We start from the raw sequence: 19,827 nt of genomic DNA, 5'->3' as shown, positions 1-19,827 counted from the left end.
TGTTACATTCCAATACATGTGTAACCCTAGGTTGCCCTGTTGAGCATCAGGTTGAGCTACTATAAGTATATTAGGACTGGTCTTTGAAGGTCGAGGCCAGGACTAGCTAAGCTAGGAGGCTGGCTGGCATTTTAATCCACGCACTCAGCAGACCTCTGTCAATAAACAGTCCACAAATAGAAATCAGTTCCAAACCATGAAGGGTTTACTCAAACTTGGAAATCGAGTAACTGGGGCATTGCTTCAGCACAACTATTTATATACATTAATATCCATTAGACAAGTATAAGCAAGTTAAACGGCCTTGTATACTCTCCTGTCTAATCCTCTGTCCTTAGTTACTAAACTCAGTGTAAAGCTGGCATTACCCAGAGAGATGTCTGGTGTTGGACGCTTTACCTAGCTGATCCTCTAAGATTTCTCTAGTCTCTGGCTGCACCTCTTCTTTTGTATTCCTTCTCCTCTTTGTGGGAGGTGGCAGTGGATCAGTTCCCTGAACCAGTGTTCAACTGAAGCACATGAGCAACTTTTGAGGTTCTGTGGCTGGTTCTCATTCCCAGAGAATTGGTCAAATGGGTGTAATAATCCTGTTTGCCCCAAGTTGACTGCCCCTATCAGACTGACTGTTCACGTGTCCTTTAGATTGTAAGCTCTTTGAGCAGAGACTGTCCTTCTATGTTAAATTGTACAGTGCTGCGTAACCCTAGTAGCGCTTTAGAAATGTTAAGTAGTAGTAGTACTTTAGGGTCAGAGACTGTGCCAGTCGTAGAACATCTGCCAGTAGGCAAGAGAATGCTGCAGCCAGGAGGTTCATAATTAGATTCTGTCCCCTTGCATTAGTGAGAAAGGAATGGCCAGGGACTCGGAGCCAAACCCTGGTCCACTTGCATGAATTGCAGGGGCTGGGGATCTAGAACCAAAGACCAGACCAGGAACTGTTGCCATGTGATCACTACTCCAGATCTCTGGCACATGGCAAAGATGGTGCACTCAAACTTCCCCTGGACTGGGTATTTATACTAGACCAGTCTTTCCCTGCAAGGGCTATATCTTCCCACCCTGTCAATCAGGACAGAAGACACAACCCCTATTCTAGAGACTGGGGGGGGGGGGGGGGGTAAGAAAAAGCTCAGAACTCCCATTATTCTAGAAGAGCAACTAAAGGTTCTTGCACTGCTCAACAGACACAATTTTAGCTATGACCAGAGCTTAATTTGAAGACAAAAAGGAAGTGGAACTAAAGAGAGGCAGGAGCGACACCAGAGGGAAGAGATAGGGAGTAGAGTGATCCTTCTCTGCTCTGTCCCAGGTGTATCCCTTCTCCTCCTCTTTCCTGCAGGATGCCTGGAAGAGAAGGACTGGAACAGAAAATCCCTGCTGCTTTGGAGTCTGAACAGAAGTGGTGGAACTGAATTCCAGGCTGTTCCCCCAGAAATTAAGCCCTGGCTGTGTCTACAAGGGGGTTCTGAGCCTTCTGTACAACCATCCTGGAAAGCACCACTTTGCTGCTGGAATTTAGGATCCCTTTGAATGGGTGTTGGGTTCCAGACCCCCCCCCCCCCCCCCCAAGGACACCCTCTTGTACCTCCTTTCCAACTGTTTAATCTCTGCTCCTTTCCCTTTGAACTCCTCAGTCACAGAGCACTGAATGGGTACCTCTCCTTTCTCTTCATCAGCAGCTTGGCAGCTAGTTCCACTTTTGTTCACTGTGGTTTTCACTTAGCAGGTGGCTTTCACGAGGCTGAAACTTCTTGGATGCTCCAAGCAGAAAAGGGAGTCCACTCCATCATGGACAGAGCTAGACAGAATAGCCACACAGTAGAAGATTTCAAAGAAAAGGGCTGTGCCATCCATAAAGAGCCAGAGGTGACTGACTTCAGTATTTTTCAAGAGAGTTGCACTGTAGAACATTTTGTACTTGGCAGAGCTGACAGATTTCCATATACTATGGAGCCTATTTATTAAGCTGTGTTAAGTATCTAGCATGAATTTTAACTTGCATTAACCCCTAAATGAGCCTAAAGTTAGGTGCCCGATTGCGCCCAGTAATAAAATATAGAACTAGTAAAAAAGGCCCGTTTCTGTCAGAAATGAAACGGACGCTAGCAAGGTTTTCCTCGGAGTGTATGTTTGAGAGAGAGTGTATGTGAGAGACAGAGAGTGAGTGAGTGTGTGCCCCCTCCCCTTCCCTTTATGGTTTGAGGCCCCCCTTCCACCCCCACCTCTCTGGTCTCAGGACCCCCCTCACCCCCTTCCTCTAGCCAACCATGTCCAGCAACCCTCCTCTCCCCCTGGCCCCCCTGCAGCCACCCATGTCCTGCGACCCTCCTCTCCCCCTGGCCCCCCCTGCAGCCACCCAAGTCCAGCGACCCTACTCTCCCCCTGCCCCCCTCCAGCCACCTATGTTCAACGACCGTCCTCTCCCCTGCCCCCCCTCCAGCCACTCATGTCCTGCGACCCTCCTCTCCCCCTGCCCCCCCCCCGCAGCCACCCATGTCCGGCGACCCTATTCTCCCCCTGCCCCCCCTCCAGCCACCCATGTCCAACGACCCTGCTCTCTCACCTGCCCCTCCTTCATCTACCCAGGTTGTGTAACCAATTCTTCGGGGCAGGCAGGAAAGATCCCTGGTCCTGCCTGCCCGCTGCTGGCGCTGGTGCTAGCGCTGACGCTCCCCCGCTGCCGGATTGCTGTTCAAAATGGCCACCGAGACTTCCAATAGCGGACTCGTGAGACTTCTGCTGAAGTCTTGGAGGCTGCCCTTGTAAGTATCGGCAGCCATTTTGAACAGCAATCCGGCAGCAGGTGAGCGTCTGCGCCAACACCAGTGCCAGCAGCGGGCAGGCAGGACCGGGGATCTTTTCTGCCTGCCCCAAAGAATTGGTTACACAACCTGGGTGGATGAAGGAGGGGCAGGTGAGAGAGCAGGGTCGTTGGACATGGGTGGCTGGAGGGGGGCAGGGGGAGAGTAGGGTCGCTGGACAAGGGTGGCTGCAGGGGGGGCAGGGGGAGCGGAGGGTCGCAGGACATGGGTGGCTGCAGGGGGGGCAGGGGAGAGGAGGGTCGTTGTTTGATGCGCCGCCCCCTGCCACTTGCTCCACGTGTTTCCCTACTCCTCCCTCTGCCTGGGAATCAGCAGTGAGTGATGTCAGCCTGGCTACAGAGCCTAGCTCAGCAACTCCGAAGGAGCCACGGACATAGGCAGACACATTAGAACGTTGGTGGTGAGAATTATTATATAGGATCTCCTCCTTAGTGCATAAAATGTGTGTTAAATCCCAAAGCAGGACCAGCTTTCTTATATTTGGACAATTTCTCGTGATGTCTGTTAGCTAGCGAAGATGATAAATTTCTCAAGACCCTTTGTAGCCTGGCTCACCCTGCAGGTCCAGAATGGGAAGCCTGCTTTGTAACAACCAGCCCCAGGGTAAGAATTAGCCAGTGCTGAAAAACCCCTTTGTTATATTAGCCTGAAGGTCCTGCTGATCAGTATTCAGCCTTCAACAGTCAGTGTGTTTTGAAACAATAATTGCCTTGGGCAGATCTAGGATATTCAGTGGCAGGTCAAATCCAGATAATAGCATTAAACATCCAGTACATCCAGGTAATGCCGATATCCAGTGTTAGGACAGCCTTTTCTCCGGCCCTCACACCCAGACAGTTCTCTCTGCACTGACGCTGAATACTGGCAGTGCCCAGATCATTCCTGGCACTGACCAGAGAGTAACCCAGCGGTCTGTGCCAATACTCAGCATTCACCAGTTAAGTGCCAACAAGTATCTGCCCTGGACCCAGTCAGTGTGATTTAACGGGCTAGAAGCCTCCCCCCCCCCCCCCCCCCATACGGCTAATCCACACTGAATATTTTCCCCCTTAGTTTATTAAGAATCTGTAATACATAATTCATCATCATATACACAGAGGTACATTAAAAACTCCTGTAGCCTCGGTGCAATATCCTTCCAAAAGAAACAAGGTGTAACGCGGAAACTAATGTCACCTTTCCTTATCAGCTCAATGTCATATCTTCTAGGATGAAGAGTATCTTTGTTGGCTGACTGCAGAGGAGAAGGAATGCCTACAATTCCTACTAGAGACAATTAACTCTTTAGATGCTGATGAACAGACCCGAGAAGATGAAGCTGAGTCTTCAACCCATTTCAGTGAGAAAGAACAGAATGTACAGGGTAAGGAAATGCAAGTTTCTTTAAAGGGATATGTCATTGTTGAGTCAATCAAAGGGCTGGATTTAAGATTTTGGTGCTCGCAGGTGAGTCCAGAGATCCTAGACAGCGGGGGGAGGGGTGTATTTTCACTGTGGAGTGCACAGGAGAGGATTCTGGGCAGAGCACGGGACCGTACTTAAACATGAGAAAACCAATTTAGGCTTTGATAGTTTGTCCTGTTCATAAAATAGTAGAACTTAGGTGCATGATTGGCACAAATAATGAGCAGTTATACACATAAACGTTAGGCTCTATTCTATGAGCTTAAATCATTTAGGGCTGGATTCTATAAATGCACACAAATTTACACGTGCAAAATTGCACGTTGTCCTGAGATGCGCACACAACTAAATTGGTTAACAAGCCAATTAGCACCAATAATTGATGTCACCATTAGTCAGTATCAAGGACGGACTGACATTCAGGCTACCAGGCAGTAGGCTCTAGGGAGTCCAGAGCAGGAGTGTAGCTACGTGGGGCCACGGGGCCTGGGCCCCCATAGATTTGGCCCTGGACCCCCCTGCCGACGACCCTTTAGACCCGCCGCCAGCCAGCCGTCACCTACCTTTGCTGGTGGAGGTCCTCTTTTTCCTTCGTTCTGTTTCTGAGTTGTACGTGCAGGACGACAGACTCAGAAACAGAACGAAGGAAGAAGAGGACCTCGGCTGGCGGGGGTTGGGGTCCCCCGCCAGCAAAGGTAGGCGACGGCGGGGGAGGGTTGGCGGCAGGAGGGAGGGTTGAGATGTTTGGCGGCAGGTGGGGGGGGGGGGTCAAAGTTGTTGTTGGTGGTGGTGGAGGCGGCGGGGGGGGGGGGTCAGCAATGGTGGGGGGGGGACTAAAATGTGCCCCCTCACCTCGGGCTCTGGGCCCCTCTCCCGCCGAAGTCTGGCTACGCCCCTGGTCCAGAGGCTCTTCCCCCCCCCCCCTCCACTGCTGCACACTACAGCCCCCCCCCCCCCCCAAGCCTCATTGGGCCCTCCCCAGTCCCACCTTGAAAGGCCCTTTTGGTCTAGTGGTCTCTGCAGGGGCAGGAAAGAACAACACTCTTTCCTATTGTGCCCGGCGCCACTATGTTTTAAAAATGGCTGCTGAGACTCCCTGCTGACTTTAGGAAGTCTAGAGAGAATTATTCTTTCCTGCTGTTCCTACTGTACCAAAGCTGGGTCATAATGAACTTAAGCATTTCTCTCTCTAGTGAGATTTAAAATTCCAAAGCTGCCCAGTGTAAATATTGATTTAAGATGATAGGGATTTACAGATATTACAACTGAATTGCTGTGTTTGTTTTAATCAATTGAAGTTAACTAATCCTATCTTTCATTCTAAATGCTCTTTCCAAGTATCGATTGACTGACTTCATAAATCCTTTGTTACTGGTGTCTCATTGTCACAGACCTCTCCATGGCAGCTAATTGTATCCTGAAGACATGAGTTAAAAATGGATAGAGATATCAAGAAAAAATTCATATATAAATACTGCTCTGAAGAAAGAGGGAAAAAAAATCCTTTGTAATGTTTATTGCCCTGTGGGGAAATTCTATAAACTAGCATCCAGGGCTGCCGATAGACAGAGCCAGGCCCAGGGCATGGTCACCGGGCCAAGCTGCTGCCGTCCCCCTCCCCCCCCAACTCAGGCCTCCAACCAAAGTAGTTTTATACATCAAACATAACCCTTCCTCAGTGTCTGCAGTTCTCCCCCTCGGACCAGTTGTCTGTCTTCTCTCCTGCTGCGCTCAAACTGTGTGCCGGCCGGGACCAGATTATCAGGTTAACACATTAACTCTTGAGTTAATCCTTCCTGTTGCAGTACTGGTGGAAACAGGAATTAGTCACAGTCAGGAGGAGGCGGAACGAGTGAGGCAGGAAGAAGGACCTGCGGCAACAGAGAAGACAACCCATTAATGCGATAACCCGCAAGCAGGAGATCAATGAATGCATACTTCTTCTGTCTGCTCGGCTACCGGCGCCAGCTCTACTGCCACTGCTGGGAAGCCTTGCCGACAGGGCAGCAGCACCAGGCCCCCCCTTGGAGGCCAGGCCCGGCGAATCTTGCTCCCCTCATCTCGGCGGCACTGCTGGCGTCTAAAGGTACACACCAGTTAAGCGCATCAAAGGCATCATTACTTGTGCACAAGACACTGTTCTATTCAGTACCACCTAAATACCATAGTGCCTCAGTGGAAGATAATGTGCATGTGGGCGGAGCATAGCAGGCCATGAGGTCACAGTTTGCTAGTCTGTGATGACTGGGACAACTGAAATAGCTTTTGAATCAGAGCAATTTCAGGATGGTATTGCAGAATATTGCTAGTCCCTGCTTTGATTATTGCAGTGACCTTTTGGTAGTCATATCCAGTGGCGTACCGAGGGCAGGGCAGTGGGGGCGCGGCAGGAGGGGTGCAGGGAGCTGGTTCCCTGCTCCCTCTGCTGTTACTTCCTGTTCTGGGGCAGAGGGAGCAGGGAACCAGCGGAAGTGACAGCCACGCGGCTGCTTCCAGCAGGTAAGAATGCACCTGGAGGAGGGAGGGTGTCGTGCTGGACCCGGGGGTGGACGGACGCCGCTGCACCCGGTGTTGGGGGGGGAGTGCACAGCGGCGATCCGCCCTGGGTGGCAGCCGACCAAAGATTGCCACTAGGCATATCTAAGAATTTAGGGGCTCTTTTACTAAAGGGGATCTTGCCAGGTATTTGTGACCTGGATTGGCCACTGTTGGTAACAGGTTACTGGGCTTGATGGACCTTCAGTCTGTCCCAGTACTGCAATACTTATGTACTTACGCCTTGGGATTCTGAATGGAATCTTGCTACTCTTTGGGGTTCTACATGGAATGTTGCTACACTTTGAAATTCTGCATGGAATCTTGTTATTCTTTAGAATTCTAGAATCTTGCCACTCTTTGGGGTTCTACATGGACTGTTGCTACTCTTTGGGTTTCTGCCAAGTATTTGTGACCTGGATTGGCCACTGTTGAAAACAGGATGCTGGGCTTGATGGACCTTTGGTCTTTCCCAGTATGGCAATACTTATGTACTTATGCATGGCAACCTGGAACTACCGCTGGCCCAAAGCAGGTGCTGGTAGTAGAGTTCCATCCCCAGCACATGCCATTTCCAGCGCTATAGAAAATTAGACCTGATTTTCTAGTGCGTGGGTTACCCTTTGAATGGGCTGTGTCGGCATTGCTGTGCAGCTTAGTAAACAGGGGGTTTAATAGAAAGTATAGGGTGTAAGCAAAGATGGAACATATAGATAGAGTAAGCAGGAAGAAAATAAGGGACTAATTTAAAGAAAGTTGCTAGAGCAATATCTTAGCTAGGGTAGAAGTGGATAAACATGTCCTGCTAGTGTGTGTGTGTGTGTGTGTGTGTTTGTGTGTGTGTGTCGTGCCAACATTATGCTAGAATTCTATAACAGAATCATAGTGACAATTTATAGAATTGACCGCATTGTGTCTAAGGTAGGCTACTAGACTCCAGCATTTCTGTGCTTCATAGAGTTTGACAGCAAAGTAGGCAGAGGAAGGGCAGAGATCCAGAGCCAGACAGATCCAGAGCTGTGAATTAGGTTGACCAGAGGTCCACTAGGACCACTAAGTTCAGCCTTCTTTTGATTCTGTAACAAACAGTTTTTAATGTCACAAATTTCAACTAGTTTATCTCACTCAAGGCTTTAATGTTAAACACTGTAATCAATTTAATTCCAAACAATATAGGCACCCAATGTAATTGTTAAAATCAGAGCGGTCTTATCCCATCTTTTAGCCTTCTTGATGAATTTTGAAGCAGTATTCTGGTTTAATTATAATCTTCAATCAATCCAAAACTCCGTTGCGTGACTCATCTTCCGCCAAAGTCACTATGCCCACATTAGCCCTCTCCTTAAGTCACTTCACTGGCTCCCTATCTGTTTCCACATTCAATTCAAACTTCTCTTACTGACCTATAAGTGCATTCACTCTACCGCTCCCCAGTACCTCTCGTCTCTCCCTACGTCCCCCTCGAGTACTCCGTTCTGTAGATAAATCTCTCTTATTTGTCCCCTTCTCCTCTACTGCTAATTCCAGACTCCGTTTCTTTTATCTCGCTGCACCTCACGCCTGGAATAGACTTCCTGAGCCTGTACGTCTAGCCCCGTCTTTGGCTGTTTTCAAGTCCAAACTCAAAACCTACCTCTTTACCACTGCTTTTGACTCCTAACTCACTTGTCCTGTCCTTTATCCTCCTTTTTACTCCCTTACTCTTAATTGTTCTGTCTACCTGTCTTACCTAGATTGTAAGCTCTTTGAGCAGGGACTGTCTTTTGTGTATGGTGTACAGCGCTGCGTATGCCTTGTAGCGCTATAGAAATGATAAATAGAAGTAGTAGTAGTAATTATAATCTAGATAATAATTTTTGATGTATTCCTCATAAATTAATTTGCAGCACTACAATGTTTATATCACTACAGTTTGTGCTATAATTTGCAAGTCTGTTTCTGACATATAAGCTCTTACAAAAGCCCTCCTTTCTCTCTTCTTCCCTGAGCCCCCCCCCCCCTCCCCCAGGTAAAAGACACAGTGGTACAGTGGCTTAGCCAGCCAAAGACAAACCGAGATAATATGGTACAGGCCTTAGTCAGCCTAAACCACACCCTAGCCTCTGGCTCACATTTTTAAATCTCCCTCTTCCACGTGAGTAGAGATGCATTTCCTCTCTTATTAAATCATTAACCATGATAAAGCTGGAAGCTCCTTGATTCCGTCAAAGTGAACTCCTTTACATGGTGGAGCCACTAGAGGTCACCACACTAATATGTCACAGCAGGAAGGGAAGGTTTTGAATGTGAAGCCTGATGAACTTACTGGTCAGCAACATTGATTCTAGTGTTCTATATTTCTTTTCGTCCTACTGTACAAAAATGTTTCCTGTGTATTCATTCTTTGTTTCCCAGGCTATTAAGTAAGGGCTAGTCCTAGTTAATAGTATGACATATTATCTTTCCAGGTGGCACAGAAACATGTGAAGGCTTTGTCAATTTTAAAAGAAAACCAAGACTAGAAATAAGCCAAAGGGCCTTATCAGAGACTGTAAAGGCCACGGACAAAACTGAACATCAATCAGCTGCGTTTAAGGTGAAAATGACAAAGTCTTTCTCTGAAGAATCCCCAGGGGTGTCTGTCAGTCGTGATCCTAAGAGTTTTAGAAAAGTAGCTGGGACTCATCCAGGCCACCTCAAGAAGTTTGATACCATCATGAGATCCGGGGTCAACGTTCAGGAACTGAGGGCTCGGTTTGTTGCTCAGCGTGCTGCTTCAGATTTAGGAGCATTACCAAAGTCCACAGAAGTCTCAGGAGCCAACAAACAGTCAGTTCAACTTTCAGGAGTTGTCAAGTCTCCCAGGGAAGAGGCCTTGCATAAGTTAGGTCTCTTAGAGAGGAATCAAAGCCTTCCAAGTTTGATCTGCCCACCTGAAACCTTTTTGGCCTGTACACAGGTAGCTGATTCTGCTGTACAACACTATGAAACTACTCAAGGAGTTTCCAGGCTCTCTGGAGGATCTTCCAGTATGATAAATTCATCTGGAACATCTCAGTCCTCAGGAGGAAATGATCATGAACAAGCTTTAAGAAAACTTGGACTTCTCAAGTTCTAAAGGTTTGTGGCAGAAAAGCAATAGGTTGGTTTATTTCCTAGCGCCTACTGCCTGGGGTTCATGCAGACATTACATGGACATTCAGAAGTGGTTAGTGCAGTGGGCTGAGAGCCTAGGGAACTGGGTTCAAGACCCACTGCAGCTCCTTGTGACATAGCTGCAATGGCATTTTTAGCTTGTGGTAAAAATCAGCTGGTGATAAACGCTGAGACACCCATTGGGCTTTATATGCATTGTGTAAAATAATCCAGCTCCGGATATTCACAAAAAAATCCCCCTGTCTTTGGTAAAAAAGGCAAATATATTGTACAAAAACCAAGACTGAAAATAGCTAGCAATGATTTAAACCCACACTGTTAACCAGTACACTGAAGTGATTTACTTTTTTTCTTACTTTTTCTTAAGAATACCCTCAGTAAAAACCACTGTTTTCAGGCAACCACATTTCTATTGCCCAGTGGCATAGCACTTCTTTCATCGGGCTACTCTGTTTATATTATTTTGTATGTACGTGCTATTGCATACCATATAGTGATACTGCTACAAAGTGAGACTAAATCAAAAAAAACATATACACTTGTAAACTCTAACTCTGCCCCTTCACGACCCAAGCCGCGCCTACAGGTATGCTTTTGCGCTGTGCATGCGCAAGTAAATGCAGTCTTATCATCAGGTATATCTGTATGTGCTTATAGCCCCCATATAATTTTATACAAGCCACTTTCCATGTGTAAAACATACTTTAAATGCAGAAAATCTTTATAAACTTATCTCCTTGGTGTACAGAAAATAGTTGGTCTTCATAGTTTAATTAGACAGATATCTAACACATCTTTATGTCAACTACCCACTGGAAAACGGAAAGTAAAATGATAAAGGTAATTAAATAAACTAGAACAGGCCCTCCCTGAGAATATGTGTGAACCTGCAGAGGAGACAGCGCCTTCTGAGCGCCGAGCAGGTCTCCTGCTGATATGATTAAATTACCTGTAGCTAAATAAGATTCTTCACCTCATGGAACATTTTCATTCATTTGTGAAGTATCCTATTGGCTTTTCTAAATATATTCTTGTAATCATATTTCATTTTAAAATATTTCTATGGCCTCCTAACAGAAAACATGATTTTTATTTTATTAAAAATTCTTTTCGATTTATGGTCCACTGGTTATTGCAGTTTGAGATAAAAACCACTCAGTGGATCTGTGGAGCTGACATCTGCTTTTGCCAGGGGGAGATTTTTGCTGAAAATGGTATGCATAGATTTGAAAATGCAATTTACATGCATTCTTTAACACACACAGCCAGGAACAAAATGCATGTATACTATTAAGCAGTCTGTACTGTGAGGGCAGATTTCAGACAAGCCAGTTTACTGGAATAATTTGCAGAGATGGAACCAGCTAGTGCCCCTCCCCTCCCCACAAATGGAATTAGCGCCCCCTGATGGGGACTGCTGCTACCGTCAGCTCCACAATCTTATCCCCACTGCTGCATGGTGCAGGAAGGAACGCTGGTGCAAGTCTTGAAGTCTCCAGTCTCCAGAGACTTGCAGTGGGGTTCCTTCCTACATGGCACAGCTTTAAACAAAACAGCTGAGACACACGGGTAACAGTAGCAGAGCAGAGCTGGTTTTGGCACTGTCCTGCCATGCTTACCACTGTTACCGTGTTACGCCAGCCATGGTAAATTGCTGGATGAACACTGTCCTCTTTGTTTTCTCTCTTAAAGCTTATAATGTATTTCCAGTCACTGTAACTAATTTAATTTAGTCATTCCTTAGCTCGGTTATTCTGTTCTGCCTTACCCAGATTTTTAGCACTGTCTAAAATTAGTGTTTGTTTCATTTATAAGCCAACAGAGAAAAGAATTATTTTCTGCAAGAGACTAATTCTCTGCTATTTGTGCTCTTCTCTAGCAAAACTCAGCCTTCTTTTTTCCTTGATTTTCAGTGTTTAATAAGTATTAAAATAGTGAACATCAAATAATGACCTTATCTACCTGCCCTTCTACTAGTCAGAGTTCAAAAGCACGAGCCAGTAGCAGAAACAGGCATATTTTTGCAAGCAGAAATTATTTTTCAACACAGACTGGAGATTTCTTCCAATATCAGGCCAATAAACATGGCAATTTCATGGAGCTCCTTGCAAGCCGTGGCACCTTTTCTTGAGCCAGCACAAAAATTACCTGGTCTCCAATGGCTAAGACAATCAGGACTAATGCAGACTGCTTGCCTGAGAAATAAAATTGTGCTGTAAACAGATACACACCCTCCTGTTACAGGAAGCACAACATGCCTGACAGTGTCACAGTGAGGAGCAAGGGTGGCCTGATCAATCTGTCCTTAGGCAATGCCTGAAGCCCACAGCAGTAAGAGGTCTACTCTCTCCTAACCAGTAATAACCAATAATTTATGTTGGATGGATTGTTAGGGGGATTGTTACTGCCTGGGGGCCCCAGGCCAGATCATTTTTAGCAGCCCCTGGTAAAGGGTGATTGGCATGTGAGAACAAACAAGGAGGATCTAGGGGGAAGCAGGAAGGATAAAAGGTGAAGACAGGGGCACACATGAGGCAGAAATCATATAAAAGTTACTGAATCAACACCCTCCCCCAGAGCTCTGATAAAGAAGGCAGTGGAGATATCTGTACAGAGCTGCGTAAGTCTGGTAGCACTTTAGAAATGTTGAATAGTAGTAGTAGTAGATATTTAATCTGGCCAGTTGAAACTGATAGCTGTGTAAATCATATATTTTGTCACCGTACCGTGGTTTCTAGATCTACTGTGATGGCAATGCCTAAGGAATATGCACTACAGTGGGTTTTCTAATAAAATTTCTGGACTGGGTTCAGTTTTCCTCTGTGATTTTATGTGTTCATATGAGTGGTTTAGTAATAATCAGTTACAGCTTTCAGGACATCATGGATCAATTTCTCAGATAATAAGCAGAGGCTGGCCTGTAAGATTTCAAAAGCTCATGTACCAAATCACAGTTCACTCGAGCAAAGTTAGCATAACCTAGAACCTTCAATTATGTTCTAGAACCAACATGGCTACTGCTACTCTAGAGCAATACTGATTTCACTGAGGAACACATGACAGTGGAATACAATCACATCTTGCTCTTTCTTACAATACATGAATGTGGTTATCTCTCTAATACACAAATAGTAGATGACGGCAGAAAAAGACCTGCATGGTCCATCCAGTCTGCCCAACAAGATAACTCATATGTGCCATATTTTGTGTATACCGTACCTTGATTTGTACCTGTCTTTTTCAGGGCACAGACCGTATAAGTCTGCCCAGCACTATCCCCGCCCCCCCCAACCACCAGCCCCGCCTCCCACCACTGGCTCTGGCCCAGACCGCCCCGCCTCAAATGCATGCAAAGTCAGCATATTACTCTAACATAGTGGGTCCAAAACCTGTCCTAGGTGCTCCCCAGCCAGTCAGGTTTTCAGGATATCCAAAATGAATATTCATGAAAGAGATTTGCATGCATCTCCTCCACTGCTCTTTATTACAGTGAGCTTTGAGAAAGCATGGCAGAAAGATACAGAAATAGTCACATTCTTTTGGGTACCACTGACTTGATCCAAAAGAATTTCTAAAAATACTAGGGCTAGGGGGCATGCGATGAAGCTACAAAGTAGTAAATTTAAAATGAATTGGAGAAAATGTTTCTTTCTCAACATGTAATTAAACTCTGGAATTCGTTGCCAGAGAATGTGGTAAAGGTGGTTAGCTTAGCGGGGTTTAAAAAAAGGTTTGGACTGCTTCCTAAAGGAAAAGTCCATAGACCATAAATGACTTGGGGAAAATCCACTGATTATTTCTGGGATAAGCAGCATAAAATGTATTGAACTTTTTTGGGATCTTGCCAGGTATTTGTGACCTGGGTTGGCCACTGTTGGAAACAGGATACTAGGCTTGATGGACCTTTGGTTTGTCCCAGTGTGGCAATACTTATGTACACCTTAATAAGTAGCCTATGTATATAATACCCTGTGAGCTCCAGAAGAAAGATCTTTCTGGCACAATGCAGGTATCAAGGTGAGCAGTAGAAGTACTCTTGAGCAATCGAGATCATACTCCATATACCCTTGCTTAAGAGTGAGGGTCATTACTGTCACGGTATGTACACGATCTCATGTAAAGATGTATCAGTAAGCAAACTGAAATGCTCATGTTCTGCCCTCTCACTGGGTGATTGGCATGCAGTTTAAACCAGAGTACAGAACATCACTATGAGAGACTCAGAACTCTTGAATAAAAACGTTCTTTAATGCAGTAATCATACAAACAAAAAAAACCTTACAGTTCAGATGTATTGGACAAGAGTTTTGCCTTGTAAACTGGGAGTCTGTTCTCAACCAGCTCTCTCTAGCAAAAGAAGCCGAGAGAAATTCAACAGATTAACACTTTTACACTGGTGAAATCTTGATAGAGTCACAGTAGCTTGAAGTGATCATATGACAGAATACAACATAGGCAGTTTCAGTTCCCAGAGGAGATATGCTGTAGACTAACTCTTACAGACCCAATGAAGAGAGAAGGGGGGGGGGGGGGGGGGACTAGCCCAGCATGCACAGAGAACAAGGCAAGCCAATAGAAAGAGTCCCATAACACACAGGGAACTGGAAATGTGTTATGAAAGAGTCTATTACAGGGAACTACAGGATTACAAGGATTTGTAGTCTTATTATATATGGTATCATCTGCCTCCATTCAAATGGGGGCAGAACACACTCATCTTTTACTTAGTATCATCTGCAGGACAAAAGCCCACATAGAGAACAAATCTACTGAACTACATAGGTTTGCAGTGGTTCATCCAAAAGTGCTCACAGAATCCACCCAAGTGCACCTAAAAATACATTCAGCATCATGAGAAAGGAGTGTTGCAGGGGAGTTGTTCTGAAGGAGTCCTTGAAAGGTAGGTGCAATTTTCAAAATCATATGTGCATTGCCAACACATACTTCAGGACTTCATTTGAGATGATGAGAAAGTGAACACATACTTCTTATATTCCTATGGGCGTCTCGGCATTTACCACCAGCTGATTTCTACCGCGAGCTAAATACATTACCTAGGCTTAGCAAAAGACCCCCTGATTTTGCTGGGAAGGCGGTTTAAGACTTATATCCCACTAACACAATGAACACTTCCAAGCAGGTTACATGTTAAACAAGAGTGAACTACATGTTCAGATGTTACATAAGTACAGTAAAGATGAGAAAACGTCAGCTAAAGATCACTTTCTATACATTGTGCTTTAGTACAAGGGCCCAGAAACTATTCAGGAAAAATAAAATAACTGTTGTAATCTACTCCACATTAATTGAGGAAAACAAAAAGGCAAAAAAAAGAGTGTCAGGACATAATAGGGATGGCAGGGTGACATGGCAGGACTGGCTCAAAGCTTTGATTTGGTTGAGATGGCATATGAATATTTTGGCATGCAGGAAAAGATTGAAAAAGCTGTTAAGCAAAGCGGGACCCCTTGGGAAGAATGAGATAAGTGACGTATTGCCTATGATATTTTCTGCTGATTCAAATGTATGTGGACATCAGTGGATAAATGTTTGTCACATAAAGGTTAAAATAAAAATTTTAAAGAGGCAAATAAACACACAATGGGTGTAAGATTTGGAGGCTTTTCTGGTCAATGATGAATGAAATGTCTGTGAAAGTACTAAGATTCTTAACATCCCTAAGCTCACTGCTAGATAAAAATGCCTTTCTCCATTACAATTATGCCAATGATATCTCAGTATTGATCCCCGTACAATCTACTCTCAAAATAGATGTATCTAGGGTCCAACAATGCATCAACCAACTAGAAAAATGGTTGCATGATTGCAAGCTAAAACTCAGTACCGAAAACCCCCCCCAAATTCTTATGCTTCAACACTTAAGTAGAGGAGTGTGGTAGCCATGTTAGTCCACTCTTAAGGTTATCAATAGAAATCAAACAAAATAAAACATGGAAAAGAAAATAAGATGATACCTTTTTTATTGGACATAACTTAATACATTTCTTGATTAGCTTTCGAAGGTTGCCCTTCTTCCTCAGTTAACCAAGTGAACTTCAATCTCTCTCCTACCATTGAACTCCTAGGTGTTAACCAAGTGAACTTCAATCTCTCTCCTACCATTGAACTCCTAGGTGTTCAATCGCTCTTTCCCTCAAAGTGCAAGTCAACACCCTGACCAAAAAATGTTTCTACCTAATGAGAAACCTCCATACCAAATGGATGTACTTAAAACCAACCAATATGAACACCTGATATGTGCACTGGTACTGTCATCCAAGGGAGCAGCCAGACTTCACAGTGGGAGGGGGCCAGAGGCCAACGTGGGGTGGCAATTTTGGTCTGTCGCCCTGCCGCTCCACACCCACTGCTGCAGCAAATACCTTGGCTGGCAGGGGTCCCCACCCCCTACCAGCTGAAGCCTTCTCCAGCGCCGCATTGCCTGCCCTCTCTTCCCCCTCACGTCCTGTACGCTCCTTTTAGTGAAACTGAGCAGTTTCACTAAAAGGAGCATGCAGGACATCAGGGGGAAGAAAGAGTAGGGCAGGCAATGCGGTGGCACAGGAGACCGGCGCTGGACAAGGCTTCAGCTGGCGGGATTGAGGACCCCCGCCAGCAAAACCAGGGGCCCAGAGGAAATTTGAGGGGGGCCCAGGCCCCCGCGGCCCCACATAGCTACTCCACTGCCATCATCACTTGACTACTGCAATCTGAAATACTTCAGCTGCACAAAACATTGCTCAAGAAACTTCAAACCATTCAAAATACAGCAATCAGACTAATCTTCAGACTTTCAAACTTTGACAGCATCTCCCCTTCTTATATCAAACTACACTGGCTCCCCATTGAGGCAAGAGTCTTTTTCAAACTGACCTGCTGCCTCTTCAAAACACTGGAAGAACTGATCCCCAGCTACCTACTAACTCATTTCTGCTTTGCAACCTCAACCATATCAAGGAGACAAGAAGCCGCCAATTTTTTCTTTTTCTCCGCATCTAAAGGCAAGAAGAGAGTAGCGCTCTTCGACAAATCTCTTGCCATTCAAGTCACAAGACTTTGGAAAGACATTGCCAGAATGTATTCCCTTACACAATCTATTACATGTTCCAAAAAAAGATAAAAACCTTCTTATTTAGGAAATATGTACTGTAACTAGATTTCTAACCATCCCCAAAACAACAGTTGTAATTCTCAGAGGAATGTTCTGATCTTTTTTCTCTACAAAGGTTTGTACACCGCTTAGAACTGAAAAGGTGTTAGTTAGCAGGATATAATGCTAAATGTAATACAATGTTATAGCACAGAAATGTAGACCAGAACAGCAGGCAGAGATCACATCATCTTCATTTATCTTACTTGCAGTTTTGCTATATTGCCTTTCATTTAAGATCCTTCATTTAAGATATCAGAGAGGTTTACAGCAAACTTTCATAGGTCAATATTAATAACAGAGAGAAAAGAGAAGGGTAAAGGAATAGCTTCATGCAGAGATATTAATGTTAATCGAGCCCATAGGCTAAAGAAAAGTAATGAGCCTTAAGACCATCCACACTACCTGTTCAGCTGTACAATTGTACCTTCATCTCCCATAGAGATCCATAGTGTTTGTCCCACATAGATAACTGTCCCATGCAGAAAGCACCCCAATTTTCAGAGTTGTGGGAGTGGTAGGACTCGTGAGTCAGAGTTTGATGATGGAACATAAGTGGCAGGACTGGCAGAATGGAATTGACATGACTAGAGAGTGAAACAGCAAGATCAGTAAACTGGAGTGGCAAGATGGAATGACATTGCTGGTGAGAGGGAGAGACAGGATATAGTGGGAGTGGCAAAACTAGTCAGATCCTGTAAAGGGAAAGGAGATGGGACTTGATATACTGCCTTGTCTATGGTTACAATCAAAGTGGTTTACATATTATTTTGTATCTGGGGCAATGGAGGGTTAAGTGGCTTACTCAGAGTCACAAGGAGCTGTAGTGAGAGTTGAACCCAGTTCACCAGGATCAAAGCCCCACTGCCCTAAGCTCTAGGCTACTCCTCCACTTTTAAGTGCTAGGGACAGCAAGGAGTGGGCTATGAAGAGACGTGAATGGGATTAGCTGCATCTATGAGTGGGAGTGGTTGGATTGATGAGTGAGTGCAGACGAATGTAATAGAAGTAGCTGAGCTGGAGTATGAGAGTGGTTTGGTTGGTGACTAAGATGGGCAAGTAGAAGTGGCTGATCTGATGGAGTTAGGAAGCTAGGATGTAACTGTGGATAATAGAATTTAGTGGATGTGGCTAAGCTGGTGAATAGATGTGGCAGGCCTGGTGAATGGGAATAGTAAGATGAAGTGGGAGTGGCTGAATTGGTGACCAGGCATAGCAAGTTTGAATGGTAGTGGCTGGATTGAGAGTGGGAGCAGCTGGGCTGATGAGTGGGAATGTGTAGTGGGAGTGGCAAGTTTGAGTGGGGTGGTAGATGGGAGAGGTAGGATTGGAGTGAGGGTGGCTGAACTGGTGAGAGCAGTGGCGTTCCTAGGCTGCCTGACACCCGGGGCGGATCGCCGATGCGCCCCCCCCCCCCCCGGGTGCATTTTTACCTGCTGGGGGGGGGGGGGGGTGCCGCGCGCCTGTTGGCCGAGTCCGCTCGTTCCCTCCCTGCTGCTCCCTCTGCCCCGGAACAGGAAGTAACCTGTTCTGCGCAGAGGGAGCAGCAGGGAGAGAACGAGCGGACTTAGCCAACAGGTGCGCGGCACCCCCCCCAGCGACGTGCACCCGGGGTGGACCGCCCCCCCTTGGTACGCCACTGGGTGAGAGTGGCACATTTGGATGGAAGTGGATGGCCTGGTGAGTGGCAATGGTGGGGCTTATGAATGGGAATAGCTAGGCTACTGGTTAGGAGTGGTACATAGAGTGGGTGTGGTTGATGAGTGGTAGTATAGAATGGAATTGGTGGTTGGGAATTTCTGGACAAGTGATAGGGCTGATCAACAGGAGTTGTAGAACTGAGTGGGAGTTGCATGTTGAAGTGGGAGTGGTAGGGCTGATTGTGAGGAGCATGATAGAGTGGGAGTGGCAGCATGAACGGGGAGTGACTATCATGGGTGGGAATGACAGGGCTGCTGACTGGGTGTGCAGGGTAGAGAGGAGGTGTCTGGGACAGTGAATGGGAGTGGATGAGCTAGAAAGTGGGAGTAATGTAAGAAGTGGGTGTGATGGGACTGGTGAATAGGAGAGGCAAGGTCTAAGTGGCAGTATTAGGATAGAATGGGAGTGGCTGAATTGATGAGTCAGAGTGTTGGCAAGGAGTGAAAACAGCTGAGTTGAAGAATGGAAGTGGCTGGAGCAAAGTGGAAAATGGGATTGGTGGGACTGGTGGTGTGGGAGAAGCTGGAGTGGTAACTGGGAAATGAAACAATTGAGTGGGAGTATCTTTTCTGGAGACTGAAAGTGGCTTGGTTCATGGCTGTTATGTTAGGGCTGGTGAGTGGGTGTAGTAAGATAAAGTGGGAGTGGCTGAACTGGTGAGTGGGTCTAGCAAGTTTGAGTGGGAAGTGACTGGTGTGTGAGTTGGAGTACTGAACTGATGAGTGGGTGAGTAGCAAGTCTGAGCTAACGGCGGCCTATCTTAGTGGGAGTGCCTAGGCTGATGAAAAGCAAGTTTTGAGTGGGATGGTAGGGGCAGGTGGGTGGGAACAGTAAGCTGAAGTGGAGGCAGTTGGGCTGCTGATTCTGAATGACAGGGTGGGATGGGCGTGGCTGCATGGTGATCGGGCGTGGCCGGGTGGAGTGGGCGTGGCCTGATGGCGAAGGGGCGTGGCCGGGCCACTGACTGACTCACACTTCTCTGGCCTGTGGGAGGCGGCCGTGATCGGGGTTAATGCTGTCAGGGCAGGGGGCGGAGTGAGAAACGGAAGCCGTGAGCCACTTCCGGCGCTCAGCGGGCGG

General features: G+C 46.2%; 1 protein-coding gene across 1 annotated transcript; it reads left to right on the top strand.

The window, feature by feature from the left end:
• The first annotated feature begins 1,573 nt into the window (after positions 1-1,573).
• LOC115472778 lies at positions 1,574-13,042 on the top strand. The gene is made up of 3 exons (XM_030207200.1): positions 1,574-1,866; positions 4,032-4,185; positions 9,209-13,042. The coding sequence occupies exons 1-3, from the start codon at positions 1,756-1,758 to the stop codon at positions 9,856-9,858; spliced, it is 915 nt and encodes a 304-aa protein (XP_030063060.1). The 5' UTR covers positions 1,574-1,755; the 3' UTR covers positions 9,859-13,042.
• The last annotated feature ends 6,785 nt before the right edge of the window (positions 13,043-19,827 follow it).

Source organism: Microcaecilia unicolor, chromosome 6 (assembly GCF_901765095.1).
Source record: "Microcaecilia unicolor chromosome 6, aMicUni1.1, whole genome shotgun sequence".
Taxonomy (NCBI): Eukaryota; Metazoa; Chordata; class Amphibia; order Gymnophiona; family Siphonopidae; genus Microcaecilia; species Microcaecilia unicolor.
The sequence above is the reverse complement of the archived record's forward strand: the minus strand, read 5'-3'. Positions and strand labels throughout refer to the sequence as shown.